The sequence below is a fragment of the Rhinolophus sinicus genome, linkage group LG10 (assembly GCF_036562045.2).
Source record: "Rhinolophus sinicus isolate RSC01 linkage group LG10, ASM3656204v1, whole genome shotgun sequence".
Taxonomy (NCBI): Eukaryota; Metazoa; Chordata; class Mammalia; order Chiroptera; family Rhinolophidae; genus Rhinolophus; species Rhinolophus sinicus.
In genome coordinates, this window is record NC_133759.1 from 96,692,512 (window position 1) to 96,717,360 (window position 24,849).

The window sequence follows — 24,849 nt, forward strand, 5'->3', positions numbered from 1 at the left end:
GATGGCCTGGGAGGCAGCTTCTTAAAGTGGGATGGAGTCTTTTTCTTGTTCTAGCCTCGGGGAGCATTGCAGTTTTCCACCTCACATTAGAAAGTTCTGAGTCCGACTCACACCAATTATTACTTGGTGTCTGAGCCTTATTCTATCCTGATGCCTTTCCTTTGGGATTTTCAAGAAGTTTAAATATAACTTCTCTATGACGTTGGGTAAAACAGAAAAACAATAATCAGGACCCTTTGGGATTTTTGTCCTTCTAGTGCTTCATTCTTTCATTTCTCTAGGTCCAGTTATAAGGGTTTTTTATGTATTAACTCATCATGACAAGCTTGTAAGCTAGGTCATTATCATACCCACTTTATAGACAGGGAAACTGAGGCAAGGTCATAGAGCCAGTAAGGAAAAGAATGGGGATTCAAACCCAGAAAACATGGCTCCAGAATTCTATACTGCCACTTGATATGCCTTTAGTACTAACTATTCTTCACTGTGTTTATAAACTACACTTACTTACGTTGTCTTACTTGACTCTTCATGGCTCTGGGAAGTAAGCAGGGTGATTATCCTTCCTTGTGAAACAAGTAAAGCTCAGGGAGGGTGAGAGATTTTCCCAAGGCCACACACCTAGTACACAGGACATTGTAGGACTCGGGGACCCAGGCTACAGACACCAACCCTCATGCGGTTTTCACTACACGAGGCTTCCCAACATAGTGCCCCGTTAACTGTCACTGAATCAGAGTCATTTTCATTTGTCATTTGTCTGAATCCAACAAGGAGATGTCTCAGTTTTGTGTCAGTATATCGTTAATTTCTTTCTAGCACTTACTTATCTAATTTTTCAACACAGAGGTGGTTTAGCAAATAATACAGTCTGTAGTTAAGATAAAATGACCCCTGTTTTGATTTCATGTTATGAACTTTAATATTACCTTATCTACAGGGCAAGAGATACGGGTTTCCCATAGGGCCAGCGATATACATTTCCCGTTTAAAATAAATTAAGAAAAAAAAATAAGCCAATTAAAAATTTGGTAGAAAAAAGTACAGGTGTTTTATGAGTGTGATACAAATCGTAAAGGTGGTCCAAGAATGGCTGACATTTAGGGTGCACCTCTCCTTGGCTGTGGATGGAATATTGGGATGGAATCTCGAATGGTTCCCTGTCAGTAGCTAGTGGTTGAAAGTGCATTTTGGTGCTGCCCAGAGGTGATAACATGTTAGTAGCGTCTCTGTCTCCCAGTCAGAATGTTCCCTTTTCAGTGGGAGGTAGGACAGGATAAACTTGTCATGGCTGCTCTTCTGTGGAGTGCTTCTCTTACAGGGATGCGTAATGTCACTGACTCCGGAGCACTTTCCCCACTCTGGACCACTGATGCTTTGGGTGGGATCACTCCTTGTTGTGATGTCTGCCCTGTGCTTTGTAGGATGTTTAGTAGCATCTCTGGTCTCTACTCACTAGATGCCATCAGAACCCCTCCCTAATTGTGACAACCAAAAATGTCTCCAGACATTGTAAAGATCCCCTTGGAGGTGGGGGAAGAGAGGGTAAGAGGAACTTCACGGGGTGGAGAACCAAGCTGTATAGAGATCTTTTTTGTTGAAAAGTTGCATTCTCCAATCTGACGGCCCTAACCTGCAGACAGAGCATTGAAAGGGATCCAGCACCACAGTGGAGAATTCTCCATCATACCCTTGGTGGCTACTGGGCTGACCGACTGGACCTGTAGTACTCACCCATGAGGCCGGGGCAGGTGGGGGAAGGATGTCCCTAGGGACAGCAACCAGGAAGAGGGGTGCTGGAGGTTAAGTGGACATGGGAACGTTCTGTCTGAGATGGGGGGACAGAGCCCAGGTTGAAAGCTCAGAAAGGCTAGCTACGGGCACAAGATCTTTAGGGGCAGAAAGGATGACAAATAGAAACAGCAATGCGGCTGTTCTCTAAGAGGAAGGAGAATGACTCCAGGCACGGGTGACTTGGGATGAACCAAATCCACAAACCGCAGGCATGAGGCGTGGACTCCTTGCTGGGCAGCTGGCAAGCTCTACCTTGCAACGAATGCTCCTCTCCCCCAGGAGTTCATGCCCTTCTCTGTCTCCACCTGCTCTCGCTGTGCTTTTAAAAAGTCATTTTGTGTTTAAAAGCTGCCATTTCTCTTGTATTGTTCTTACCCTTTCCCCTCTCATGTTGCTCCTCATGACATCCCTGAGAAAATGTGAATTGGGGGAAAGCACAGACATCTGCCGTCTAAGAAGCTTTCTTAAGCTTCACTCTAGGGTTGGGAAAGAAGTTGCCGTAACAAGGCTGAGCTCTGGACCATGGGAAACACACTGGGGTGGCAGTGAAAAGACCCGGGTTTCAGTCCTGGCTTTGTCTCAGACCTGCTGTGTGCCTTTGGGTGAATCCTAAAAAGTCTTAGATCATCAGATTTCCTATCTGATAAACGAGGATCATTTTCCCCTGGGTTGTTGTGCAGATTAAACAGGATGATGTTCTGTGAAACTACTCTAAAAACTGTTAAAGCACTGTGTGAGGGCATTTATTCATATCCGTCGTCACTGCTGTTTTTTGCAGTAAGACCAGTAGTCTGATGTGGGAGTAGAATTATGGTAAAATTCTCAGGTCGAACCAAAGTTGAGGAACAAGAATAATAGTAATTGTAGCAGTAGCAGCCACCATTTACTGAATATTTATTCTGTGCTCACTGCTGTGCTAAGCATTTTACATATGATAAACAACTTAATTCTTAGAAAAGTCTTACGATGTAGATATTATTATCATCTTTCCGGATGTGGAAACCAAGGCCCAGAAAGGTTAATTAATTTACCCAAGGTCACACAGCTTGTAAGCGATAGAATCTGGTTTCAAACCTAGGTCAGTCAAAACCCCAAATCCTTGTTCTTACCTATAATGCAACACAGGCTCTTTCAGAAAACCGATCTTAATTAAATAAACTTGTCTTCCCTGAGTCAAAGTGTGGTCTTGATTTTGATGCTATTTCACCAGAGTTCTAAAAAACAACATTAGTGAATTTAACCCTGCAAGGTAATTAACTGTCATTCCAGGAAAAAAAAAAAAAAAAAAAAAGAATTGGAAGTTTTACAACCTAGGTTTCTCTAGCCCTTCTTTATGATAAAAAGAAACAAACTTTTGCAGGATCCGATGCTTATCTGTTTGGCCATTTCAAGAAAAAATGTGTTCTAGCCACAGAGGAGATATTTGCCAGCAGTGCATGGGCACTCGATACTTACATATAACCCTTAAACTTGTTGAGATGGTTGTTGGGTTTCTCACACACGATGGTGTTGTGGAAATGTTCCGGTTCAAACTGTACCTCCTGTGAGAGAAGAGGACAGTTGTGAAGTTATTAAGAAGGATCTAGTTTTAATAGGATCAACGGGGAGCTCATCATTGTCAGAACCACTGCGAATAACGTAATCCTGGCTTTGTCACCGTGTGATAGTTGCCATGTGTTAGAAGGAAAAGTAAAAGTCCTCATTAAGAAGGGGAACGCAGATGCAAATGAAATTTGGGTTTCCGACAGAGAAAAGATGGACCACCCCTGGTCTTTGTCAGGCCTGGGGTGGAGTCGCTAGGCCAACACTTCCAACAGAACTTCCTGCAAAGACGGAAAGGTCCTATGTTTGCAGTGCCCAATATGAAGACTGCTAATCACGCGTAGATACTGAAATGTGGCAGGCTGACTAGGAATTGATTTTTAAATGTTATTCAATTTTAATTAATGTCAAGTTGAATAGCTACATGTGGCTGGTGGCTACCACAGAAACAGATGATCGAAAGAAGAGATAATATATCATGTCACCTAGAGAAGGCCACAGTTAATATTCATGTGTGTACAATACTCCCAGGGTTAAAAAATATGTATATATGCACACACACATTTATGTGTGGGTGTATCTATACAGTTATGCATTTCAAAACTGAGATTTAGTTTTTATAGATAATAAACAGTTTTATACATTGTTAAAGTTTTCCACAGCTTAGAAACCTACCGTGTGAATGCCACCGTATTTCATTTAGTCATTTCACTATTGAATATTTACATTGTTTCTATTGGTCTTGCTATTGTAGAAATGCTTTAATGTGAAAAATAATTGCTAATAAAATCGATAGTATTTACTGTACTCTCATTTCTGCCCAATGCTGTGATAAGAGATTTACACATATTGTTTATTTTCAAGCTTACACTCTTTCTATGGAGTAGCACAGTACTTCAAACATATTCTTGACTCTCCACATTTTCTCTTACATTAGGTATTTTAGTCACATAATCTCTTTTGTCCAATGAGGGGAAACACACACAACTGGGGCAGGGAAGTCTTGTTTTCTAATAATTCTGCCCCATATTGGCTACTACTGGGTTCGACTACTGAGCCTCAGCTTACTCACCTGCAGAATGGGACTAACACCACCTCCCCTGTCCAACTCATTTGTGCCTCAGAAGATAGAATCCATGTGGGAAAGTTGTGAAAGGTGTAACGTGCTATCCAGATGGAAAGAAGGAGTGCTAGAGGTGGGATTGGCAACAGTTTCTGGGGTAGAGCTTTTAGCGCGGGGAGTGAATTCACGGCTGAAAGCTTCAAGGTACAGCTGCTCAAAGGAGCAAATTGATTAGAAGAAATGATAGCATTTTCTGGTTTCGTGCAAGTATACTGTCCATTGGATCTGCGGGGGCACCTACATAAATAAACTCTCCAGTCACTCGAAATAAATTACCCATCCAGGAGTTTCTAAAAATATGGCCCTTTTCCCTCCTGGTATCGATTCTTTCAGGGACAAACACTTGCCGAGTTCTGAGATGATGACAAATCACGCTGTAATTTGTCAGCTGCTTTCATGCCTCTGATTAAGCCGTGTGCTTCGATCCCGATCCATACCATTCAGCTCATTGCTGGCTTTCTAAATCCGAGCTCATTTCAGGGAGGAGTGGCAGCGGGGTCTGAGAGCTAATGACCCTGATGCAGTGAGTCTCCATAGTCTGTTTCACTGACCTGGCCTACCCCTGGCAACGGCCAAGTTCACCTGTCTTGTCCCTCAGTGGGGCTTTCCAGTGACCCTCCTCCTGAGGTGTCCCTTATGTTGTTTTTCTTCGGGGCACTGGGCTTGGGTCCTTTGTCTCCCTCTCCTCATGGAGAGGTCACCTTGCCCTTTCTAGCTACCTGTCCCCTGGGTGCCTTCCTTCTCTCCATAAGATGGGCTGTGGAGAGGGGCACATGGGCCCAGCTGTCTCCAAAGACAACCCCTCAGGCCCTTCATGCTTTGAAGCATTTGCTGTAGCTCATTCCAGGGGGCTGCTGGCTGAGCCCAAGGGCAGGAGGGAATTGCCAACCCTTCCAAATCTTGGGAGAGATTTGGGTCCTTATTTTAAGCAGGAGTTCCAGATTCTCTTCTGATTCACTACCCCGTAGCTTTTCTTAGCTTGCGAATGAAGCCCACCCAACCAACTTTTCTTTCTACCCAGCCTTTTATCTAAGGCAATATCCTTAATGGCAGTCTCCCTAACAGCAACATGGCCTGGGAGCTATCAGGGTCCAGGAAAAGATAAACCCTTTCCAGAGAGGAGAGTGTGTGTCTCTGCATTCTTCACGCCAGGCCCACTGACCTTGAGCACTTATTATGTGCCAAGTATCTGTCGTTAAGTTCTCACAGTAACCTTAAGAGGTTTTGACAGACGTGCAATAGAGGCTGAAGTAAAGCAATTGTCTTACGGTTGGTAAGTAACAATTCCTATCATTGGAACCCAAGGCCAATCTTGAAAATCATCAATGTCATCATCGTTATCCTCATCATATTTATTCCTCTTCCACCCCCTCCTAGTATTATGATTATTAACACTGCGGCAAATGCTTATTTGAATGCTTATTATGTGCCAAGAACCAACTAAGTATTTTCTACAGGCCATTTTCTTTAATTCCCCAACGAGGGCCAGATTAGTTTCCCACTCATTCATTCATTCATTCATTCATGCATTCAAGCATTTATTGTATATCCATGATACATGAACCACAGGGGAAATGAGAGAGAATCAGAGAGAAGGAAAAGGTTATTGACACAAATCCAAGACTACAGCCATAAAACAACTCAAAGTCCCCAGTCTAACCCATGTGTGTCAATGGTGGTATCTATGAAAGCAAAGGAAAGTCAGCTGAGTGTTAGTGTGTAATGACTCTCCAGGCTAAGGTACTCCTCACTGACCCATGGCCTGGATACAGCAAACTGCATCCTTCCGGGGTGACTGGGAGGGTCCAAGGTGAAGCAATCAGGCGGAAATATACTCCAGTAACTGGAATAGGCCATTTCCCTTGTACTAGCCTCAACTTTTACCTTCCTAGGCTTAGTTTCTTTTATTCTTCACAAGTGAATTTCAAGTTGGTTTATACATATAATTACATAACGGCACAGAGGCACGAATGATCTTTTGAAATTGTTTGTAGTGGGTAGTTTTCTGGTGACTCACCGTCTACTCTGTCCATTGTCGTCTCCTTTCATTAACAACTCTTTAACATTCTTTTGGGAAACGCTCTCTCTTGCCTGGTTTATAACCTTGATGGGAACATAAATCAAGATGCCCTGCCCACTAGACTCTCCCATTGTGGACTCTGACTTGAGTGGAGTGACTCAAAGAAGAAAGAAAAAACAAATGAGACCATTAAGAAATTGCTGCTACCAATCTCTCCCACGCACTGACATTTCCTGGTTGTTTCTGAGCCTGGGTCTTCAGATTTCCTTTGATTCTGTGAGCTTCTCGCCACCCCCCGCCCCCACCATGCACACATTTTTGCAACAATTCTGTTTTGCTTAACTTAGATCATTTCTATTGCTGATAAACAAACAATCCTAATCAACACGGTTGCCTATTCAGCCGCATAGGCATATCTGGGCCTTTAAAAAATAATGTTTCTTACTTTGATAAACTTACACTTCACAAAATGCTGCCCCTTACTTACTTGATCTTCCCAACTTTGCTGTGACACGTTCAGGACAGGTTATCCCCATTTTATTGGAGAGAAAACTAAGTGTTAATTACACTGAGTAATTTACCTAAGGTCACACAGCTCACGAACATGCAGGTTTTTCTGATTTTAAAGTGTGCAATGTTTGCTGCTTGATGTAAGCATTTAATGCTGTCTGCTCATAGAGCAGGGCTTTTTCATCATTTCTTTGCCAATGTTCCAGGTTGACAATTCTCTTACACTTTCAGTGCCAAGCTCAAGGGTTACACCTCTTAAGGACCCATCTGTCTACCACAGACTATAGCAATCTCTCTTTGCTTTGAACCCAGATGATTTTTAATATCCATACCACTCACTATGAACTTGTCTTATACTTTTAATTGTCAAATACCAAGCTGTTTCAATAAGCCAATTAGTAGATTAAGCACCGCAACTGGCCCACAAATTCCCATCCACACCAAAATGTTGTCTGTAGACAGAGTAAAAATAAGTGTCACATATACATGGTTTTTCAATTTCTGTAGGAATTCTTGAAATCGGGAAACTACAGATCCATTTCAAAAAGTTATCAAATTCATATTAACTTTTTGTTTTAATTTATTATCTTAAATAATGGACTCCGAAAGACAACTACTTTCAGGGAGGAGGACTTGGGGGGTTCTCAAAAATTTTTGAGTCACAAGGATCTTTATATTTAAAAAATGTCCCCATAGTCGTAAGGTCTTAACAGGAAGTGCATCTTAGACCACTTTGAAAGCCTTCCACGGTCATTAGAACACATTAAAAAAGATTGTGTTAATTGAGAAAAGATACATCAGCTAAACTCTTTCCTCAAACACACAATGCATTTATGTGGTGAGGTTTTACTGTGAGCCAGGGATGTTTGGGAAGAAGAAGAGTTGAACCAGCGATCACAAAGTTTCTGTGCAGCTCTCAGAGGCTGCTTCCCACATAACCGGCAGGCTTGATGACTAGAAGAACCCCCCACGCCACCCCAGCCCGACGCAGGGGTTAGGATGACAAAGCAGCAGCCGTAACTCATTTGTACAGCATTATCACGGACCCGACAAAGACCAGGGGTTACAGGGTACACAAGCCATGCCCACCCAGGCAGCTATGCAGGAGATGCCCAGCAACCTTGCAAGAATACTGTTTAAAGTTTTGCCTTTGTTTTTTCTTTAACGCATACTAGTTTGGATAAATTGTAGAAGCAAATGTTCTTCATGCCCCAGCTGCTGAGCCAGGTGACTGAGGTTTCCTTTCTGGCATACAAATTAAACAACCCACAGATTTCTGAGAATCCTATCTGAAAACTAATGACAGTTACCAACCTGCACTTGATAACCTTCCTGCTTTTGGTCAGAGTTCTTTTCAAGATAAGCTACAGCAGAGTGACTGGCAGTTACTTTCTCCTCTGATCTGGATGAGGAAATGGTCTGCATGCTTAATCACCCTGGGTCTCTACCTGCAGGAGTGATTCCCACAAAAGCACACAGACTGGGCTGGAGGGTTATGGGAAGAAGCCTCTATCTAAGGATTCCTTACCGTCTGTGTTTCCTTAATATCGACTAAATTCAATCTTGAAATTTTTTTTTTTTTTACATTGAGGGAAATTGGCATATAACATACTAGTTTTAGGTGTCAGCATAAGACTACTGAGGTCATGGCAAAAGAACCCAGGAGTCAATCTGAAGAAGTTCCCACTGGCTAAAGACGGGGCAATAGATAAAGAGAATAGCTGCATTAATTTGACATCCATCAAAGATATTTAAATCCACAAGTTCATAGGGATACTGAAAAAAAAAAAAATTCATCGGTCACCTTTGGAGGATGCTACAGAGTCAGCTCACGTAATGCTGGCATCAACGTGCACAAACATGAATCTACCCGGAATCTGATTTAGGCAGTAGCTCTAACTACCAATTTGAGAAATATGTTGTACAGGGAAACGTGTTAAATGGAACCGCAGGGAGATAATGCAATCAGCAAAATCAAGACTAGAGGAGATTTTATAGGACAAACAACCTGGTTTATTCAGCAACAAAAACTAAATGTTCGAGAAAAAAAGAAAACAAACAAACAAATAAAGGAATCAGGGAACCTAGAGAGTAAAAGAGATGTAAGAGATTTGGATCCTGATTCAAACAAACTGAAGATATTGAACACTGACTTAAAAGTTGAGATTATGGAATTAGGGCTAATAGTTTAGGTATGACAATGGTAATAGTATATATATTTAAAAACCTCTCTTTGAGAGATAGATATTTTAATGTTTAGAGGTGAAATGTCACAAAATTGAAGATTTACTTCAAAACAATTTGCAGAGAGAAGGGGATGGGGATATAGAGAAGATTTATCATGAGTTGATTGATGAAATTACGTGATGGGTACACAAACATTTATCATAGTTGTCTCTCTACTTTTGTATATACTTGAAATTTGTCCTAATTAAAAAAAAAAAAAAAAAAAAAAAAAAAAAGAGAACTCTGCCTGAGTTTAAATCTGAGTTGAGGGGTGGCTAGCAGGGTTACTTAACTGCTCTTGCCTCATTTATAAAGTGGGGATAATCAAAGTGCTTATCTCGTAGGGTTATTTATGAGGAGTAAAAGGGATAACAGGTATACAACACGTGGAACTGCCTAGGCCTATTGTGGGCGCTCAATCAAGTTATGGATATTACTTGCTATTATTGTGTTATATTATTGTGTAGATCCTATATTAATATAACCCCCTGAAAAACACAGTTTCTGCTCAGCATCTTAGCGCTGGTCAACCGGTAGAGAGACTAAGTATTATTCTTATAGGAAATTTGGAACAGTCCATTAGAGGCAGGTCACATTACCAAATCCACCAGGAAAGAGGATTTTTCTCTGGTTTTCAGGACAGGCAGCTACATTTCGCTTCATTTGAGGTGTGTCATCACTGACCCAGGGGGGGCGATAAATGACTCCCTACCCCCTCTCAAATCTGTTAGCAAAGTGCTCCTCTGCCTAAAATCCTTTAAGATCAGTGCACACTTCCACTGCAGAGGATCCAAGCTACCATGGCTGTTCCTAATTGAGCAAATGGCTTAAAAGCACTAAACATCAGTGGAATGCAAGCTAGTTAAAAGGGAGAGGCAATTAAGAATCTTTAACTTGGGCAATAAACAGGTAAGCACAATTATTACATTAATCAATGATGCTCAAGGCCAGGGCTTTCTAACTTTGATGTGCACATAAATCACACTGGGATTTCATTAAACTGCAGATTCTGGCTCAGTCTAGGGAGGGGTGTGAGCGTCCACATTTCTCACAAACTCTCAAGTGACATTGGAGAGGCTTAGCCCATACCTCACTTGGTGTAGTGAGGCCCTGGCTGGGCACCAGGCAGTGATCTGACGCTGGCTTCTGCAGAATTTAGCTTCAGTGGTTTGGTTAATAGGTAACAATTGTTAAAGAAAAAACCAGAGGCCCCCAATGGCGTCACTTGTGCCAAAGCCCATGATTCCAAAAGCAGGTTTAATACCTGACCCAACTGCTGTTTCAACCACTCCCAAAAATGTAATCTAACTCAACCAGTCTGAAATTTTCTGGTCCAGCATCAATGAGATAATGTTAGGATGGGCCCTCACCATTCCCCCAATAGAAAAAAGAGGTAGTCTGCATGATAAAACCCCTCACCATTCCTTTTCCTCCCCAAAGGAATCCCAGTCTAAAAATAACCCTTTCTTTTCTTTTGTTAATAGCTCTCTTGCCCCACCCTTCTCCCTATAAAATCCTCCCATTTTGCACAACCTCTCAGAGTGCCATTCTAGTTTCTAGATAGGATGCTGCTTGATTCATGAAACACTTAATAAAGCCAATTAGATCTTCAAGTTTACTCAGCTGAATTTTGTTCTTTAACACAAGGAGTGTGTTTGATCTGAAATACTAATTGGAAGAATTCATTTCTGATTCTTCGGTTTGGTAACTGCTCCATTTGCCAAAATGCATAGCACATACTCATTTTCATGTGTTAAATGCCTTACAAGTGCCCTTTTGGGAAACCCTTTTAAAGAAGAGGTTTCAGATATCACGATATCACCAAAGAGAAAACTACAATTTCATTCTCTCATGACATCCTCTTGCCTGCTAGGCACTTCAGCATAATCCTAATTTTGGATTACTTGCTTTTCTGCCCTTTTCTCAGCAATAGGACGTGGGAATAAATATCTCAGGAACAAGTCAATAATTTTGTGAATTCAAAGAAGGCCCATCACAATAAAAGTTCCAACTGAAAAAAAAAAAAAATTGGCTTGGTCCAAGTTGAATTTTGAGTAAAGGATTTTGAAACCAATTCTTTTAAATCCTATAGTCACAGGTTGTGGACTACAGCACAGGTAATAGAGTGAATGGAATTGTAACAGCTATATGTGGTGTCGGGTTTTAGATTGAGGAGAGGGGGATTATCGTTCAGTGAGGGGTGTAAATATCTAACTATTGCATTGCTTTGTATACCTGAAATTAATAATAATAAAAACAAAAGCCTTGAGAATGATGTGCTGTGTCACAGAAGGAAGACTTACGAGAAGAGAAGCTCTTTCGTGTTTATAACTTATTTGTGTCTCGACAGTAGAGGGAGATGAACTTCCTAAACCATGAGAACTGTCAACTTCTGTCACTCCTTCCCTGTTGTGATCATGGGAGTTCCATAATCTAGGTTAATGTTTCCCCCAAATTTGCATAGGAATGCTCAAAATTGTCATCCTGAAAAATGGTTCTGAGGTTAAATAAGTTTGGAAAGCTCGGAGTTAGAGGGTTTAGCCAGCCTTCTGACTCCAAGGCTTCTCAGAGACCATAGTATGCGAAAGGGCATTGGAACGCCAAGAGGGGTCCACAGGACACAAACGTCTCAATCGGATTTGACCATGGGCCTTGTTTTTTTAAGAACTATCTCTTGGAATAAGGTTCTGGCAGACTCCACCTTGAGAAATGCTGGTGTAGGGAAGCTGGGACAAAGTTTGTCTTATTGACTTTGAATTAACAGAATATCTCTGCTCATTCACAAGACAGTGAAAATGGACATTGGGTATATGTGTGGGGTGGGAGTTTCTCGAAATCTCTGTGGCAGTAAAAACCCTTTTGGCAAGGTGAAGGTCTCATAGACAATAGGGAGACAATAGAGGGAAAACAAGCTAACAAAGGCCATTCATATTAATTATTTAAGATATTAAATTTCCAAACAAGCCATGTTTGTAGGTGTTCAAAATCTTCTCTGGACAATTGGTAAAATTTGCCTTTTCTGTACCTCAGAGTTTTCGTCTATAAAATGGGACTCGTAATGTCTACCTCACAGGGCAGTTGCATGGACTAAAAGAGACAATTACGCAAAAACACTAGCACATGTAAGAAGGCCAGAGATGGTAGTTTCGTTCTCATTGTTATGGTAAGTGTTTTGTGGAAGGACTCGAGGTGGCATCTTCCCTTTGCTGTACAGGTGTTCAAGGAGGTAGGTTCACATCAAGATCATCTGGGCAACATTTTAAAAATATGCGTGTCCAGACGCCTACTCAGCTTTGATGAGTCCTGATACACTGGTGGTGGTAGAAAAGGAGGCAGGTACACTTAAAAAAGTAAACACCTGCAATGTATTTGGGGGCACATCCCTGCATTGTTATCTCACATTGTTTGGAGTACCCCTGAGATGTGTTCTTGGGAATCAAATATTTAGAAATGCTACACATTAGTACCTGCCCCCTTCTTCTCCTCCAGGCTTATTAAATATCTGACAAGTCCTGCAGGACACAGTGTTTGCAAACTTGTAACCTACTGCCTTCTAACCCTATATGACCTTGCAACACATATATTTTTTTCAACAGTCTTTGTTCAACACATTTGAGAAATACTATAGAGTTAGCTAGAGAGAATTCTACCCATATTCAGAAATCTTTCTGCACTAAAGACACAAGGGAGAAACAAGGTAGCAAAGAGCAGCCAAATTCTTCTTCCCCAGGGAGCTCGCTAAGCCTACTTTTATTCTTCCTGCCACTTGCTACTTATATGTGGAAAGAATATTGAAAATGATAAATGTGTACTTTCAAATAAGCATCTCAGAGTAACCTCAAGGTAACAGTCAAAGGGCCTGGGAGATGAGCTACTGAAAACCTTCAGAGCTGAAACTCTGGCTGAACAGAACTGGCTTTGAATCCTGGTTCCAACACTTCCCGACTCAGTGACCTTGGCCAACTTTCTTAGCCTTCTATACCTCAGTTTCCTTATGTATATAATGAGGAGAGTAACAGCACTCATCTCATTGGGTTTTTGTGAGGATAAATGAGGTAATCATGCAAAACCCTTAGTAAGAGCCGAAGAAAAGTACAAGTATATTATTATTATTATTACTATTATTATATAGAAATGGAAAAAAAACAAAACCACACTTGAGCAAAGGAGGAGGTGGTGAGAATCAAGAATTGAAACAGAATAGAGGACCGCGGAAAACTTCAAGCTCAAATAAATCTTTCTCCCTTCACAAATGAATTAACTTTTTTTTTTTGTAAGTCATTACGCCAAGTACCCTGTGAGAATTCAGGGTTAGAGTTTGAGAGATGCTATTAAATTGGCGGCTCTACAGCAGTGGAGTGTGAGTGACCCGTTCATCTGGCTCTTCACTCTAGTCAAATCCCAAAGTATCTGACTAATTAATATACAAGAAACAGCTTGGGAGCCGCTGCCAAAGACAAAACGAAAAGTGAGTGGCGGAAACTCAACGAAACGGAAATCACTGCCCACTAGAGAGTAAAAAGGACTTGAGAATTGTGATGAGGCTGGGGCAGGGAAGCGAAAGGGACGTTTGTAAGCAAATCCAAGTTTTACTGCTCCCAGAACTTTAAAAAAAGAAAGAAGAGAAATAGAATTCGAGAGACAGTCTCAGTGTGCTTTCAGTAAGTCTGAGGCAGCGGATTTACACACGCACACACACATTCACACACACATACGTATGCCGGTGTACGCAATGCAGAGTTCTTATTGTGAGGTATGGTTAACAACGTTTGAAAGCCTCTGAGCTAAAGGGCAGGCCATAGTCCCCTGAGCCCAGAAAGACTGTGTCATTGCATGTCTACAATGGCTTTGTGACCCTGCCCTGTCTTTGTGTAAATACTAGGGTGATGAGGTCAAAGTGGCCAGGACACACAGAGGACAGAAAACTCAGACACCGAGACCCAGTGCAGTGACTGACTCAAGCAGAGCCTGGAGACCCAGGGGAATCCTGAGCTGCTGTGATAACTACCCGATGAGGTGATGTGCTCACAGTGGCTCCATTCCCAGGGTTGTGGCTGCGGCTGAGGGAGCAGAAACAGATCATTGACTGTGTATCTGCTATGCACCAAACCCTGTCTGTTCCTCTTTACTTTCCTTATCTCATTTGAATCTCACGGCAAAACTATGGGGTAGCTATTAGTCCCCCTGTCGGGATGAGAGAACAGACTTCTGAGGACGGAATCAGTCATACGTAAAAGAATTTTTATAAGAACTGTTCATCCGGTGCTTTGAAGGAGGCGAAGTGAGGATGATGAATGGTCTCCTCTTGAGAAGTTTCAACAGAGATAACTGAACTCAGACTCTCTGGGGAGTGAAGTACTTGCCCTCTTTCTTGTAAATCTGCCAACTCATCCAATTTTGCCCCAGCCAAAGACTGGCATAGTGAAAGAAAGTGATACAATTGCATTGTTTACCACGGGTGAGAGGAAGGGACCGGATTGGAAACCAACTCTTTCAAGGGGAATTTAAATTGCAAATTGCAATTTCACACCCTGTTTCCACCAGTTAACACTTATTGCCTACGAACGCCATATTTACTGCCAACTATTTACTGGTGTCTTACTATGTGCCTACCTACATGCTAAGTAATTCCTGTACAACTCATTTAGTCTTCAGAATTACCCTATGGAGAGGATACCCTTTTCGTGCCCGTTTTCCAGATGAGGGAATGAAGGTGTGACAGGGTAATAATTTGCCTACGGTGACATAGCTAATATATAGGGGGTTTGGGCTTTGAGTCCAGCTCTGTCGGCCTTCAGAGATTGGCCTCTTAACTACCAAACAATAATGATTTCTCCATGACGTCCAAGGTACCATACATGTAAGTGTGGGGACTGGACAAAAGTATCAATGCTCACTCTCTGTCCTCAAAGAGGTTTCAGGGCTGTTGAGAAGGTAAACTATACACACGTGGAAACATAGTTGGGAACACCTTTCTGCAGTTTGTGCTGGGGTCAAAGGCAGAACAATAGAAAATTCATGGAGGGAGCGATTGTTGGAGCCGAGCTGGGCAGGGTGAGCAGGGATTGGCGGAACACAGAAACACAGGTTGGTCCCAAGTGTAACTGAACAGATATTAGACACCTTGGTTTAGAGCAGAGAGCACAGTTTCTTCAGTTGAACAGAGGGGGTCTCCATCTAAGAACTCTGAGCCCTTCAGCAAGTTATTTAATTGTCCTAAGCTTCAGTTTCCTCGTCTATGACAAGGGATCATACCCATCGCAGAGGGCAGCTGGGAAGAGGAAGCGCGCCCAAGTGCTTGGGAAAAGCAGGCAGCCATACTTTCCCCTCTCCCCACCAGATTATTAGGTTCAGTTTTCAGGTAGAGTTGGCTTGCTTCTTCCCTTGACCTTATCGCTGAAGATCTTAGAAAGAGCCCTACCTGCTGAGAGAAGCCCTTCACCACACGCCTTTGCTTGAGGTTTGTCTCTCCATCCAAGTTGGCCGTCTCCAGGTGGCAGATCCCACTGGGGTCCGAGGAAAAGAGCAGGAGTATGTCTGCTGGGATGATCTCATTGCATTGCATTTGGACGAAGTCTCCGACACGCACATCCTTCCAGCGCTTCTGCACGTAGCTCTGTGCTTTCCTTGGGGGTGGGGAGAAAGACAGGGCTCAGAGTGAGTTCTCAGGTGCTCCAAGAAATGAGTGAGCTGAGTGCAGTAAGGCGGCACATGTACCCACATATCTCCCAGCCCACCTGCCAGGAGACTGCTCTGTGTTTCACCTCGCCCCAAATGACCAACATCATAATCTCTCTAGAAAGATCAGGCTGAGCCTGATCTCTAGAATCCCACTAGTAAAAGATCTGTCCTTACGTTCACTGAGAGTTTTGACTGGCTGCCGGCCGTGGACTGGGTTCTGTGCTCAGCCCTGGCTTCCCACCAGAAGGGAAAAATAGAAAGGAGAACGTGACAGTCATGTTAGCACACGCTCTTAATATGTATCATTTCCCCGGGCAGCCAGTTGTCACCGCAGAAAGCAGGTTCACAGGGGACTGGGGTATAGGAAAGACTTTCTGATCATGGGAGGAGAGCGACAGCAGAAAAAGTGAAAATATAGGTCACTGTCTGGGAACATATAAAGCGGTGCTAACACAGGAAATCTGGGCTGTCAGGAAATTTAGGAAAATGGTGCCAGGAAGTTTGATGGGATGGAACCCACAGCAATCACAGAATCAGAGGGCTGAGGACATCTGAGGAAATTAGGCACTTTCTCTTCCTATCCAATTTATCAAGCTTAGATAACAATAGTGGCAACAACAATGGCACATTTAGCATTTCTACCATGCCACTGACTAATGTTAATTAACGCTTCATTTACTTGTATAATGATCTACCAATATAGATAACCTTAGACCCATTTCATAAATGAGGAAATTGAGCGTTCAAGAAAAATTTCCCAAGGTCTGACAAAAACAGAGCTGGAACCTGAGCCCGGGGTGACTGGACACACAATCCCACAGTTATCCCTGCTTGGATATCTTACCTCCACAAAAACATTCCCCTCTCTCCTCTCAGGTTCTACCGCAGCCTCAGCTTTTGCACTGCCAGCAACAGGACGCATAGCTACCCAAGGCCATGCATCCCGCTTCAAGTAGCTCTCTTTTTAGAAAGTCTTCCTTCCACTCAGCCAAATATTGAACTAGGTTTGCTCTCCCTGGCAATGGGATCTATTCCATTTTCTACCATTTTAGAAATTATTTAAGGCATTCATCAGGTGTCCTAGGAAGCCTTTTGGATATGGCAAGTCAAATCTAACGTTCCAAGAACCCTCCATTTCTCGTGTATGACACAGTTTCAAAATCTCCCCTGGAGATGTAGGCTCTTCTATGTCAGGCTGTGCTTCAAAATGTCCCTCTTTAAATGTGGAATTTGAAAGCAAACCAATATTCCACACGGGGTCTTTTTAACTGAACCCAGCTGGAGGCCTGTAAGGCCCGCCAGGCCTGGAGAGGCAGGCTGTCCTTTGCTGTTTTTCTCTACTGACGCTGAGCCCTTCTGGGCATGTTATTGATTCTGTTTCTACTGGAATCTGGACAGCCCTGGGCATGACAAGCCCACTCTGCCACAGAGAAAAAGGCGTGACTGGAATTTCCTTTTCTCCCTTGACTTCACAAATATCCCCGAGGAGGTTTGATGGCTACCTCTCTTCTTTGGGGCCCTCTGGAGAACCCCAGCAAGCCTTCCTCAAATCCCGCTTTCCTTGTCATAAAAGACCCTTGCCGATAATGCCCCCGGAAACAAATGTGCTTCCATTTGGAAGGCCAATGGAAGATCTGACTAGAGTCTACGAAACAATCAGGGCCGTCAGAATTGGAGAGCAGCCTTGCAACTCTAAAGACCCACAGAGTCCTGCGAAGTGCCTGTAGTTCCAGAGGGCACAGTGGTCTGGTTATGTCAATTCATGGGCAACATCACCCCAGGTGCTACTGAGACCACTTCTGAGGACTGGGGGGTTGTGGGGGGTGCGCAATGCACCTGGAGCATTTTAGTAATAATTCTCCTTTTCATGGTAAAGCACATCACAGAGTTTTAAGCGCTTGTCATTCCATCAGCTTCTTTTATGCTTCCTCTCTGCCTCACATCACTTTCCCCCCCCCCCATGAAGAATAGGGACAGTCACCCCATATTTGTTTCTCAGTGCCAGAAACACGTGTATCTGTTTGTTTATTGAGGTATTAGGTTGGTGCAAAAGTAACTGTGGTTTTTGCCATTTTTAACCTCTTAAACCTCAATGACTTTTGCACCAACCTAATATTTAGTGTGGATACTCCTCCATCGGAAGTATCAATGTTACTGTGAAATAATTCATGGTCTCTCTCTGATTCAGAGAAATGTGTCTTCTTCTTCAAAGCACCCCTGCAAACACCTGTTAATTGTCCAAGTATAGGCTGCTTAAAGGAATTGGGAGGGCCTGTATTTTACCTGGGAGGAGAAATCTCATAGGGTAAAGGAGTGACTGGCTTTCTCTATTGCCTTTTTGCCCCCGTTTTTGAGAGCGTGCTTTAAAAAAAGGATTCTTAAATATTATAGCAAGACTGCTCCCTGTCTACCTTCTCCCACAGCATTCCCCTTTTGACGTCTGTGCCCTATTGGAGAATGCCTTTGGGAATGGAGGGGTATCAAAGGCATATAGTTGATTGCTATAATCTCAGCATCCCACTTGGTAGCTGAGGTTGTACTTAATGAGAACACCTTTGGCTCTAGCAATATCCCAATTGCCAGCACTTCCAGAGTGGTTCAGACTTGTAAATGCTACGTGGGAGTGCTGCATACACAGGTATACCAAAGATGAGGCCAAAGCATCTCCACCCATGAGCCCCAAATCTCACTCTTCTTCCTTTTAACAAAGGACTGCTTATTATGGGAGGTGGGAAGTTAAGGTGACAGAAGATGGAGGGTTATGGAGATGAGCATACCATATACACATTTTTATGAACCGTCACTTCTGTGAGTTGGGCTAGAGTGTTGTCTTGTCAATTCGCATCACGATGACAGGTATCACAAGGTCGACAGAGCCCATTTAAAAAGCTGTAAGTCAGACCAGTCTCTGTTTTCTTTCTTTCTATTATTCCTTGGATCCCAGGGAGGTAACGGCTACACTGGTAACAATCGCTTCTGTCTTTCCTTTACATGTAATAATCCTCTCTTCCTTAGGATGGTACGTGAAGAAACATTTCAGGCCCCTGTTGTAGGGTTACCCTCCCCAAGATGGGGACTGCCTATCTCTGGGGCTGTGTTTCTCCAACAGAGGCACACACACCTCCAGGCACACATCCTGGCATGTGTGTCCGAAGGTACTAGAGCCATGGGATCAACATGATTTTGGGGTGTTAGTTTATAAAAAGATTCTTTTTTTGTGTGTGTGAGGGATATGGTTTAGTAATTTAACTGGCACATAATTTAAAGAATTATATTTAATTAATCCAAGTATAGTTATGCTATGGAATCAGAGTCAGATTTTAGAGGAGTTTTAGGGATAAAAAAGGGGTCATCAGGGATATTTCCTTCTTGCACTGGGCCACTTTGTGCTAGTCTCCTGGTGCTCTGGGTCCACTTTGTTTCCTCAACCGTCAAGAACGTGACTGGAAAAGGCAACGGTGCACAGCCTAAGGGACTTCAGCCAGAGGAGGTGATGAGTGGCTGAATCCAGGTGATGCAGAAAAGCAGCGTGTTCCTGCATTGAATGACACCCAGACACGGCCAGCAGCTGGCTGGGAGCCACCTGAGGAAGTCATTCCCTTGTGAATCCAGCCAGTTTTGAACAGCTGCCCCAAGTGGACGTATCCACATGGTCTTGAGCATCTCCTTGCTCAGTGAATCCACACCTGGGAACTGACTGCTATTTTAGTTGCATGGAATGTTCACTGCTGTTTAAAAATAAGACAGCTCAGTGTGGCTTGGGACAAAGACTCCATCTGGCAGATTCAGCCTCCAGGATAAATTAAGTGGTGCCGTGTTAAACAGCTTTCCGTGAGGAGATAGGGCTTATGAAGAGGTAAATACACAGCAAGAGAAGTTTGTAACCAACTGGATGCCGGGGGTGGGGAAGCAGGTAAAAGTTGGGGGTTGGAATGGAGGAGGGGAGGATACTTAAAGCTTCACTTCTCAAGTGTGTGGGTTTTATAAAGAGGGTTTCAAGAAGTTGAGGTAGAAGGGATTTATCAGGAGGATTTGTTGTCTGTGGGTCTCCCTATTCAAAATAGGATGATGCGCTGACCTGGGCCGTCCTACAGGAAGCTTGAATGTCAGGCCCAGAATGGCCACTGTTGCTACCCCAGGGTGGAAGGGGATTGCCAGGGAGAATGAGTGCCGTGCAGGGGTGAAGAGTGGGTTTGAGACCCAGCTTCACCACTTACTCCCTGTTTGAAACTGGGGCAAGTTACTTGACCTCTCAGTGCCTCTGGTTTTTCAATCGAAGGTGATGTGTGCATTTGCCTCAGAAGGATTGGTGACATGATACACACGAAGGCCTGAGCTCAGGGTTTTGCCCTTAGTGCTCAATAAATATAAGCTTCTTTCCTGACGATGCCGAGGATGATGACAATGATTGTTCGTGTTCCAGTGAAGGCCAGGCACTAGTATGCCAGACCCAGCATTTCCTTCTTCACGCTGTTGGGACACCCATTTTACGCCTGTGGTTACATTTCCTGGCCTGGACCCAGGCATACAATGCACAAACACACGAAACTCTAAAAATCCACACCTTTTCCCTAAGCCCAGAAATGAGAGACCCAAACTTAATAGGTCAAAGACTTAGGGCCCTGGATGTCGGCTCGTGGGACAAACTCCCAGCAAAGTGTATCCTTAAAATCATGGTATCCAGCAAGGATGTTGACAAACTGATTCAGAAGTTTCTATGGAGAGGCAAAAGGCCCAGAATAGTCAACACAATATTTAAGCAGAAGAACAAAAGTTATAGCACTGGCACTACTGACTTTAAGACTTTCTGTAAAGCTATAGTCATCAAGACAGTGTTACACTGGCAAAGTATAGACAAATAGATCAACGGAGCAGAAGAGAGAGCTCAGAAATAGACCCACATAAATACAGTTAACTGATCTTTGACCAAGGAGCAAAGGCAATACAATGGAGCAAAGATAGTCTTTTCAACAAGTAGTGCTGGAATAACTAGGCGTCCACATTAAAAAAAAAAAGAGTCTACGAGTAGACACACAGACCCTACACTCGTCTCAAAAATTAGCTCCAAATGAATCACAGATCTAAATGTAAAATGTAAACTATAAAATTCCTAGACAATAGCACAGGGAAAAAACCTAGATGACGTTGGGTATAGCAGTTACTTTTTAGATACAACACCAAAGGCACTATCTAAGGAAAGAAATAATTGATAAGCTGAATGTCATTAAAATTGGAAACTCCTACTCTGCAAAAGACAATGTCAAGAGAATGAGAAGATAAGCCACAGACTTGGGAGAAAATAATGTGACTTGTAAACGACACGTCTGATAAAGAACTGTTATCCAACATACACAAAGAACTGTTAAAACGCAACAATAAGAAAACAAACAACCCCATTAAAAAAGAGGCCAAAGCTCTGAACAGACATCTCACCAAAGATATACCCATGGCAAACAAGCATATGAAAAGATGCTCCATATCATATGTCATCAGAGAAATGCAAATGAAAACAAGAATGAGATCCCATGAAGCACCTATCAGAATGGCCCAAATCCAGAACACTGACAACACCAATTCTGGGAACTGTCATTCATTGTTGGTGGGAATATAAAATGGTGCAGCCACTTTGGAAGACAGTTGGACAGTTTTACAAAATTAAACCTATTCTTACCACATGATCCAGCAATCGTGCTACTTGGTATTTAACCAATGGCGTGGAAAACTTATTTTGACACAACACCCTGGATACTTACAGTAGCATTGATCAAAACTTGGGAGCAACCAAGATGTCCTTCACTAGGTGATGGATAAATAAACTGTGGTCCATCCAGACAATGGACTATTATTCAGTGCTCAAAAGAAATGAGCTATAAAGCCGTGAAAAGACATGGAAGCACCGTAAGTGCATATTACTGAGTAAAAGAAGCCAGTGTAAAAGGCTACATACTGCATGACTCCAACTGTGTGACAACTATGGGTACAATTAAAAGATCAGGGGTTGCCAGGGGTTGGGGGTGGGGAGAGGGCTAACAAAAGGAGCACAGAGGATGTTTAGGGCCATGAGACCCCTCTGCATGCTATAATGGTGGACCCATGTCCTTATACATTTGTCCAAACCCATGGAATGTACACCACCAAGACTGAGTTACAATGTAAACTCTGGACTTGGTCAATGTAAGTTTATCCAGAGGAGAAATACACAACTCTGGTGGGCTGTTGATAATGTTCCTATGTAGGGGTCAGGGGTACATGGGAAATCTCTGCATCTTCCCTTAATTTTACTATGAACCTAAAATTGCTCTAAATAAATAAAGCCTTAATAAAAAAAAACCAATCAGGGCTGGAGGAGATCTGATAGATCTCTAATTCAACCCCTTCATCATTCAGGTGAGAAAACTGACGCTAGCAATGACCTGGCCAAGCTGTATAGCAACAAAGCTCGGGCCAGAAATGGTTCTTTCCATGGCTCCAAGGAAAACCAGGGCCCCGTGGCTGGTTCAGGAACACGTGCAATGCCCACCTGTTTGGCAGTGGTGTGTTGATGGAGAGGCAGAGGTGTAGAGCGGTTAAAAAGCTTTGGATCAGGTGAGCCTGACTGGATACCGGGAACTACTTCTTACATGTAGTGTGATCTTGAACCCACAACTTCTCTGTCTGACCCTCAGCTTATTCATCTACCAAATAGGACAAATAAAATCTATTCTACAGGTTATAATGAGAATTTAATAAGATAATATACGAAAGTGTCAAACGACCTCATAGCAAATGGCATTTACTGTTGCCATTATTATCCTCAGACTTAGTATTAGCTTGGAGCAAACAGGGTCACTGCTATGTGGACAGCAGACTAGCAACTGTGCCGTTGTCTGTTTTCATGAGCTGATATGAACGAGGTGCGGAGTATTTAACTGGAGGAGGAGCCTGGCAAGAGGGGTAGGAATTGAAAAGGGAGAAAGGATCGTGTGACCTGTGTCCCTGACCTGGTTCCAGGAAATGGAACGGAAAGAAGCTAAAGGAATTACATTAAAGACAGGCCGGGGCTCGGGCAGAGTGCAGTGAGTGCAAGTGTGGCCCCCAAATCTGTGTTCTTTGCCTCCTCCACCTGCCTGTCAGCTACAGATACACTGAGGGGGCTTCAGACTTAGAGGACTGAGGAAAGTACCAGAAGGGAACAGCTGAGACCCAGGGAATGGCAGGAGAACTGGACCCTGACTTGGCTGGAAATATTGGGGGGCCCAAGTGATATTCACCATACCTGACGATGCCCAGGTGAATCTGGGGAGGCTTGAGGATTAGGGTGAGAGGACTAAAGTCCCAAATCACTGCCCTTGTGGCAGTTGTATTTATGTGCCCTCATCATCAACCCGAGGTCAGTGAGGCCTGACACATTTGGGTCACACTTGTACACTATAAAGTCCTTCTTCCTCATGGGAGGACACTGAACCCCGAGATTTGAGGGTAGCCCACTTCCTCACTTCTTTGTCCATGTGGCCCCCACCCACAGGGAAAGCAGAACTGAGCACGCAATGGTGCCAGGCAGTGATGGCCACGGAAACACCATGCTCGGGGGGCAGGGCAGCACAGGTGCAATCTGGCAAAGTCATGGCCACAGATTATGGGCAGCAGCCTGGGGACATTCCAGGCAGGAGATGTTCCCCCACTGCCCTCCCTCTGGCAGATCCAAGCCCTACCCCTCTCTTTGCACTCCAGGTGCTGGGCGTCAATGCAGCACCCTGGTCGCCCCCCTTCCTTAACCTGTGATGGTCCTGTTTCCTCATTGTTTCATGTGTCTTCTGTTTTTACCTATGTAATAAGCTTGCTGAGACCTGGGATGACCCTGGGTCCTGTATTTCTATACCTATATGGGGCTGTTCACTGAAAATTAATATTTAGTATCAATTCCTTGTAGATTTGTCCTGAACACGAAGGGACAGAAGGGAAGCTTTTCTAACCTTCAGCCACTTTAACATCCAAACTATCTCTTCTTGTTATGAACTCACCAGTGTAGACTTCCAATAATGATATCGTATTATAATGTGACATACTTTGCTACAAGTCACATGTATAATAAGCTGATATATATTGAGTGCCTATAATGAATCCAGCACTTAACCTATATTACCATTTGGTTACATAATAATGAACTAACTTTTATTATTACCATTATCTCTATTTCATAGATGAGGTAACTGAGGCCCAGAAAAGCTATCTAATTTGCACAAGGTCATACAGGTGTGTCCACCACGATGTGAGTGACAGCTGTTGGAGCTTCGTGGCTCAGTGTGGGTTCTTGGTTCTGTTCGGGAGTGAGGTGCAAAGCAGGTGAAGCATCAGAAGCCAGTGTCAGAAGCATCAGAAAGGGTGGGCTGAGAACAGGAGGCTCATCTTTTGGAACTGTGAGCTCCTTAATGGTGAAACCGAGGCTGTAAATCCTCATCCTCTGAAACACAAAGCATGGCAGTTGACATGAGTGCAGAGCTTCAGTGATGCCTGGCTTCTTGTTTTATGCTCTTCCATCCAGTGAGTTTTGGGGAAGATCTAATGCATTCTATCTTGAAACGACAAGCAGAATTGGCCCAAATAGTTTATGGCGTTTTGTGCGCACAGGACAAGCAGTGGGAATAGGGTGAGCCCTTGCAAAAGTGACGCTTCAGAGAAGAGCCTCATTTGCTGGTGCCAAAGACCTGTGAGATGGATGCAATGGTCTGTTGGTCTGTAAACTCCAGCCAGTGGTGCTTTTCATAGCCATGCTTCAAATGACACTAGATGTTTCTTTGTTGTCTGCATTTTTCAGATTCTTCCCCCAGGAACATTTTGCTATGCTATTACAGCGTGCAGCCTAGTTCTCTGGTAAAGAGTTTGTCTTTTCTCATACAGACTCCAGCCAACGGCTTTTCTTTCTTACTCCTCTTGGGTCATGTTCGTGGTGAATATTTTAACTCACATTTTCTGA

The 24,849-nt window shown here is 43.3% G+C and overlaps 1 protein-coding gene across 5 annotated transcripts in view; it reads right to left on the reverse strand.

Annotated features, from left to right (window-relative positions):
- Positions 1-24,849, reverse strand: part of ATP10B (ATPase phospholipid transporting 10B (putative)) — a 316,187-nt gene that overhangs the window by 58,073 nt on the left and 233,265 nt on the right. For all 5 annotated transcript variants that reach the window (XM_074313866.1, XM_074313867.1, XM_019740727.2 and 2 more), the window contains 2 exons: positions 15,637-15,841; positions 3,250-3,335 (listed from right to left, as the gene is read on the reverse strand). In XM_074313866.1, the coding sequence (XP_074169967.1) occupies positions 3,250-3,335; positions 15,637-15,841 (291 nt within the window). The remainder of the gene's footprint in view (positions 1-3,249; positions 3,336-15,636; positions 15,842-24,849) is intronic.